At 39.1% G+C, this 7499-nt stretch overlaps 1 protein-coding gene across 1 annotated transcript in view; it reads left to right on the forward strand.

The window, feature by feature from the left end:
- Nucleotides 1-2555: 2555 nt before the first annotated feature.
- LOC108574633 (protein NDNF) overlaps nt 2556-7499 on the forward strand; it is a 19492-nt gene continuing 14548 nt past the window's right edge. The window contains exon 1 of the mRNA XM_017937253.1: nt 2556-2845. Coding sequence (XP_017792742.1) covers nt 2556-2845 — 290 coding nt within the window. The remainder of the gene's footprint in view (nt 2846-7499) is intronic.

Here is a 7499-nt window from a genome sequence, read left to right on the forward strand (position 1 = left end):
TAGTTGTAAATAATATAACTTTGAATTTTCAAAATTTCATCGAAATTTAGAATCGAAAGTGTAAAAGATTCGAGTCTATTCGGCGCAATGTTTACCAAAAACAGGACTGACGGTGTCAAGCTCGATATATTATCAGTAGACTACGAATTTTTATGCATTTATGAAAAGTTTAAAGGCACAAAAGTACACAGAATGCAATAGTAAAGAAAAATATATAAATATACCCAAAGTATAGTACCTACTCATTGTAATATTTAGCGAATAAAACAATTGCCTATCTAGCCTCTGTTTTTTTTTAATTATATTGGTAAAAATATGAATTTGCATAAAAATCCACAGTCTAATTATCAGAATATCGATATAACATTCCAGATAGTCATTTGTTCTGCCGTACTGCATATTTTACAATACAAGTAACAAACTGCATAAGAACAGCGTAATTTCGAATTTTCAAACTTCCAACCATTTCACGCAACAAAATCGAAAATACAAGAAATTTGAGTCCACTCGGCGCAATGTTTACCGAAAACAGAATTGACAGTGTCAAGCTCGATATATTATCAGAACGTCGATAAAACATTCCAAATAGTAATTTTTTCTGCTACAGTGCATATTTGATAATATCCATAACGAACTGTACAAAAACAGTGTAACTTCGAATTTTCAAACTTCCAAACACTTCACGCGACAAAACCAAAAATACAGGAGATCCGAGTCCTACTCACCGCATTATTTACCAAAAAAAAAAGGAAAAAAAAGAAGAAGAAATTGACAGTGTCAAGCTCGATACATTATCAGACCATCGATAAAACATTCCAGATAGTCATTTTTTCATCAGACGTGTCGGCCGTTTATGGACGGTAGGCTTTCGAGTATACAATACCGGTAGATCGATTGAATGGCATGGGCTGTGAGAGAGCACATCGGTAAAGAAGTGATTACCGAAAAAGGCTGATCTCGATACACCGGTGCACCGTTACTGATTACATAGGATCCATCGTGCTCCTCACGGCAACAATGTAGCATGATGTATTCATAAGGACTGTACACACACGCGCGCACACACCTACACAGAAAACGCAACGCGTTGCACGAGCACGTTTAGTATCGTGGTGTTGCTACACGCGGGCGGTGGCCCGAGCTCTGCGCACACGTGAAGAGCCTCTCGATCCCGAACAGAGAAGAAAACCGATCCTGAATGTTAAGAAAGAAAGAGAGAGAGAGAGAGAGAAAGGTAGAAAGAGTTACATGCACGTACGACGTACGGTCACCCTGCGATCAACTCACAGGAGTAAAGGTTTTACCGATGGCATACCCCATACACGCAGAGAGGAGCATATAAGCAAAGGTTCCCACACTATAGGCCATGATTTATTGGCCTGCCACCCGCCAGACCTGCTGTCATCATCGTCCCATGGTTGGTCCATGATACAGCGAAGCGTACCGTATATAACTTCCCTTTCTGCACGATCTTCGCGCCATATCGGCTCCTTCTTTCCTCGCGCCCCAGCGAAACAGGAAGGCCTCGTTTGATGCCGCTCTGCAACCGTCTATCTACCTTGTTTTACCTTATGCAGCCCGATACCCGCTCCTCTCGCCGTCAGTTAATTATTACCTCTTTCTTATCTATGTCACCCGGCATTATCCTCCGCGTAGGTAGCGAGAACGATTTGCTTTCTTCCTTCCTCGTCCAAGGACGCCGCTCTCTTTATTCAACGGTACTTTTACTCCGAATACGATTTACCATTGACAATTACCTGCCTCCTAGTAACACTACCTCGAGATTCGTATATTCTTCTAACCGTTAATCGAAACGTTCGTCGCTTGACAATTTTTTACTTCACCGTAGTAAATCGATTTACGACGAACCGTCGTCTCTCCCCTTCTATTGCGACGGTACACCAACCGTACGACGATCCTAGAAAATTACCCAATTATTCTAGTTGAAACAACCGTTTAACCCTTTCCTACGACGAAACCGACAGATCGAGCGAAGAGAGAAGACCAATGATAAGTGTTGCAAAAGTAAAAGCTACGAACTACCCCTTAACACTGGCAACTTCCACGGACCTCGTGTTAATCGGGACGGAGAAATTATTGGAGAGTGCAGACAGAGAGAGTATTCGATTCTACCTTAAAATTCCCTCGAACCAGGGATCACCCACGTAAATATACACGTGGTTACGAGGTAGCACATGCACGGGTAAAACATAACAACGAGAATACGCGTTTGGTAAGGTTGTGGGGGACAAGGGAGGGTTGAGAGTAAGGGAAAGGAGGTAAGGACGAGGAGAAGAAGGAGGGTTCCTTCCAGAAGATGGGGCAAACACGAAGTCGCCTCGGTAGGAAGCGAAGAGGGGTTATTTCGTTTCGTCTTAGCGTGGTTTCACAAGCAGCAGCAGCAGCAGCCTCGGCTCGCCGTAGTGGCATCGTCTACCGTTCGGCACACACAGTCGAACTCGTTCGCCACTGGACGACGGACGTGGCGGCGTCGCTGTCGCCCTTCATCCCAGGTCTCTTTTTCCACCGTAGCTGAAGAAAAATCGGTCATCATGATGCGTCACGCACTTCCACTCGGCTTCCTCGTCGTATTTGTGTCAGTGTTTGCGCGCCGTGACACCGGTTGCGCATTCTGCGAAAGGCTGTCACAGCAGCAGTTGCAGCTGCGACAGCTACAACAGTTGTCGCAGCATCAACTGCAACAGCAACAGGGATACAGGACGATAGGTAGCCCAAGGCCTTTCGGCGCTGAGAAACCGACTAGGGTGCAGGAATTCAACAGAACCGGCGTGCTACACCCCGAGTACCAGATACCGGCCACCCTCCGACCTGGTAACGTGTCTCAGTGAGTATCCGCTACCCTCTTTTCTTCCTTTGCGAACTTTTCGTCGCTTGGTGGAATACGCGTTGCTGTGATTCACGATTTAACCCTTGTGCAGGCAATCAGGTATAGATTTCTGAAAGTCTTGCGAAAAGTATGGTAACAATTGCTCCGGATCTTCAGTTTTTCGAGATTTTTGGGAAAAGTAAAAAATTTTGTTGAAATTGCCTACAAAAGGGTCGAGGCTGATGCACCTTTGTGAATATTCACTGTTCTCTTTTCTTCCTTTATGAACTTTTGTCGTTGCCGGTAATTGTTGCTGTAATTGACGATTCAGCCCTTGTGCAGGCAACCCGGTATACATTGCTGTATTTTCGTTCAACTGTTTTTTATGGTCTTGTGAAAATGCGGCAAAATCGCTCCAGATCTCAAATTTTCGGAGATTTTTAATAAAGTAATTTATTGAAGCTTGAATAATATTAAATATCGAAGCTTGAAACCACCGTGAATTTTTTGGTTGCCTACAAAAGGATTAAGGGTAAAGTATCTCAATGTCAGTGAGTGTCCGCTGTCCTCTTTCGTTCCCGTTACAAACTTATTATTCACTGGTATCGATAGAATTACATCGATTAAATAATATCGAATTTTTGTGTTATTTGCAATTGACCATTTAAGGAATTCTTTCGATTGAATGTTTTATTCCGTTACTGAATGATTTTGGAGAACTTTTTGAACTTTGTGTCTCCACAATTTTTACTGATTTTTAATTCGAGAACATTCGAACGTATTGATTTATGTAAATTGACTTTATAAAACAGTCTTTACGGTAAAGTAATTATTTCTATATGTTCAATTCATAATTTATAGCAATCATACTTGCAAATAGGAAAAAGATAAATTGTCGAAATTTTTCGTTCAATTTTCCGATCTCTTCATTCCTGGGAACATTCTTCTTCAAATTAAAGTAACATGGATTACATTACAGTCCAATTCATCCGGAATGCCAAATCCTTTGGCCAAGCAGTATAATACAAACGTTAGATACCTATAGATTACATTACCGAGAATGTATTACATCTCTCACTATCGAGTATCGAGATACTGGAATGACTAATATATCGTAGAAACCACTAGTTCAACTATCATTTCTGCACGAAAGAACAATTAACGAGTTCTATCGTACTGTATCGCGCCTAAGGTCTATTACGGATGAATTCGTTCATCTAAAACACGTTCTCTATTTTATTCCTAACGATTTTAATCATTACGAACGAGGTAAAATCGAGCACGTCCGATCGTACATAATTGTATTACCCTCGCATCGGTGAAATTTGTACCAGAAACGATTGTTACCTTTAACAGCGTGAAAAAACATTCGTTCTAACAATAACGAACAGCCGGTGAAATTCAATTTCTTTGAACGAAACTTTATTTCGATCTAACAATAAACAAAACGTAAGAAAGGTGCATTCACTTTTCGCCGAACTATGGAAACAATTCGTACGAATTTCGTTTGCGTTACGTAGCTTGTTTATTCGATGCACGTGTACCGAAGCCTATAGAGCTTTGAACGTTTATACGGGAACATCACGAACTGCGTACAGTGTTTCATCAACCGTGGCACAAATTTTTGCAAATCCAATTTGACTTAAATTACACGGTGGATGGTGTAATTCTTTATGCATCGTGCGAGATGCGAAGCAAACGATTTTGCGTGTGTTTTCTTTGAAGTTGTTATTGATACTACGGATTTGCAGCTTTATCGATTAATCTTTTGATCTCGAGTACGTTCTTTTTTTTTGGATTTCTTGTCCAATGGGGTGACGTTAAATATATGCTTGACGATCTGTGCTGAAATGTAACGCGAAATGCGAAATTTCCTGAAAAGTGCAGAAATATTATTATTAAGCACAGACGTGATTTATAACGATGTATGTTTTCGAAATGAATTGGGAAAAATTATGTCTTCTGTAAATCAAGTGAGAGTTAACGAAAAATATGACAAAATTTTCTATTTTGAAAAAACTCTCGATACTCATTTTTCTTCAAATTTCAACAATTTTTTCTTTCTTTTTCTTTGAAGAATTGAGTAATGAAATGTATGGTAAAATTTTAGAGAGAGACTTGTATACCGATACTAATTTTTCTTCTAAGCATTTTATTTCAAATATTAATATTTTTTTATTTTCTTTTAAACTCATTTCAAGGCGAAACAAAGAAGAAGTTTCCAATTGACTATAACTTTAGGTCTATTTAATTTTAAATGACACTTGTTTTAAAAAATATAAAACAAATTTCCTATTGACATTTACAGTCACATTTTAGTCAGATTGTTCTACATTTTTTGGAGTATTAAAAATTCGAAACTTTTAAGGCTAGTTTCTATAATAAATTATAAAAGTATTAAATTACAGAAGATATTTTTCAACTTACTCATAGGTCCTAGTACGAATAATTTAACAACTACGAAATATTAGGTGTAAAAATTAATTCGATGCATTTGTTCACAAAATCTTGACGAACTTATCGGCTGTAAACCGCCATATTTGTTTTTAGAATATTAAAATTGTGTTCGATTTTTTGCAAGTAAACATTGAAGTTTGTAATTAATTCGTACGCTTAACATTATTTCGGCGCACACACTTTAGCTTTATTTCTATTATTTTGCTCTCTTGTTCTACGAAACTGTTTAAAAAAAATTGCTCCTAATGTGTGTGCCTCTTTGTTGAGCCAATATTGTCGTCAAACTACTTTCCCGCAATGGGTCCACGGCACTTAATGGTCCGATGCGTCGCGACGCTACGTGTCATAAAGTCCTGCTATCAGATGGTTTCCGCGCAACTCGCACGTCTAATTACACAATTGCTCTGAATATTGAAACGCTAGGTTACACATTAAACTTGAACTTTATACATATTTAACCTTTCGGCAAGTCCGTCCAGACAATTCACAGGTTTGCAATAATTCTTTCGAAAGTGCGGGAAATTCAAATTCTTTGGAACTGCGAAAAATGTAAACAACGATAAAATACAAATTTGGAAAAATCGTTCACTTTCTGCAATGATTCGCGTACAATTCTAATTTAAATCTCGTTCGTTTAATATTTGTATGGGTGAAAATTACGTACGATAGTTGTTTTATATTCACACCCTTACCTCTCAATTTTCCCGCCAAAATTCAATTCGTCTCGAAACCTTCCATTGCTGTTCGCATCTTTACCTTCTTAAACCACTGTTATTCCATAGTTAAATAGCATTTAAAATTGATGCGCAATTATGAGAACCTGTCATACGCGCGTATATATTCTTTCATCGTTACACAAAAATGGCATTCAACGCTATGGCGTACAAATGGGGTTACCACGTGGTCGAGTACACGAGGGAAGGCGAACGCGATAACGAAGTACATACATATGTACTTAGAATAGGTACGTCTTATCGCTCATTCGTCGATGTGATTCATGAGTGTGACAGCCCAAAGAAAGTCTCACGAATAAGTATTCGGGAATAGGCTATGAGTGACCACTCATTCTGTCTGTCAGAAAGAACAAACTGATTCCGTGTATAAAGCTGCGTTTACACTGTATAAAAAAGAAAAATACAGTATTACCGAAACACATGGTTTTATAACCGTTTCACACTGGTTTCGCTATAAAAATTAATACGTATTATAATTTTTTTTTATCTTCACCGACACTTGATGGGTAACATAGAACTTGCTGTACAGGGTGGGTAACCTAATTATCGAAAAATTTCTGTATGTCATTTAAATGGTTCCAAAGGGTGAATAAGATGGAAGAGAAATTTTTTTGACAGAAGAAACGGCGAAAAATCTTGTTAAATTTTAAATTTATTAAAATCCTAGATTAAAAGTTTTAGAGTCCAAAGTCATTTTAAGGTTATATAAATGCACGTCGATGTTTGCTGGAACACACAGTAGAACAAAATACATACACTACCGGGCAAAAGTTTCGAATCACTGAGCATTGCAGTTTACATAAAAATTTTCATTGTAGTGTACATTAGTGTACATTACTTAGAGAAAAAGAGAAAAAAATTGCATTTATAAAAAAATTTTTCTTCCATCTCATGCACCCTTTGAAACCATTGAAATTACGTATAAAAACGTTCTCGTACAACCACAGCTAGAGAAGATAACTAGATAACCTGTTTTACATCGTACCACCTTGTATAACACGAAAATGTTATTTCACACGACATCGTTTCTCTTTCTGATTTACTGACAACAAGCCATAGAACATGTTACGTTACATAGTGTATATACAGTCTTACCAACGAACAAGCAAAAAGTTCATCAACCATTAAAATCGTCTTGCTACCTATCTCGCGAATTCCATTCAGTCGGAGCCAGCGTATTCGATCTCTCCCCCCTCTCTCCCTCCCCCTCCCTCACGCTCTTTCTCTCGATATACATAAGTTCACGCGAAAGGTCGTGACGTTTCCTTGGAAGCGAGGTCTAGGCTAATCATAAGCTGCGCGCGAGGAAGAGTCACGATGCCACGCGTTACAGGCTCTACTATTGGCACGGATTTCCACGAAAGTCGGGAGTTGGCCTCGCCTCGCCGTGCAAGCCGAATGACAGAATCAATTCGAGTCTGTCGTGGGACAAACCGGCCGCCAAAATTAGACGATGGGGGTCGTGGCTGCGCGACCCCAGA

The sequence above is a fragment of the Habropoda laboriosa genome, unplaced genomic scaffold (assembly GCF_001263275.1).
Source record: "Habropoda laboriosa isolate 0110345459 unplaced genomic scaffold, ASM126327v1 scaffold175, whole genome shotgun sequence".
Classification (NCBI taxonomy): Eukaryota; Metazoa; Arthropoda; class Insecta; order Hymenoptera; family Apidae; genus Habropoda; species Habropoda laboriosa.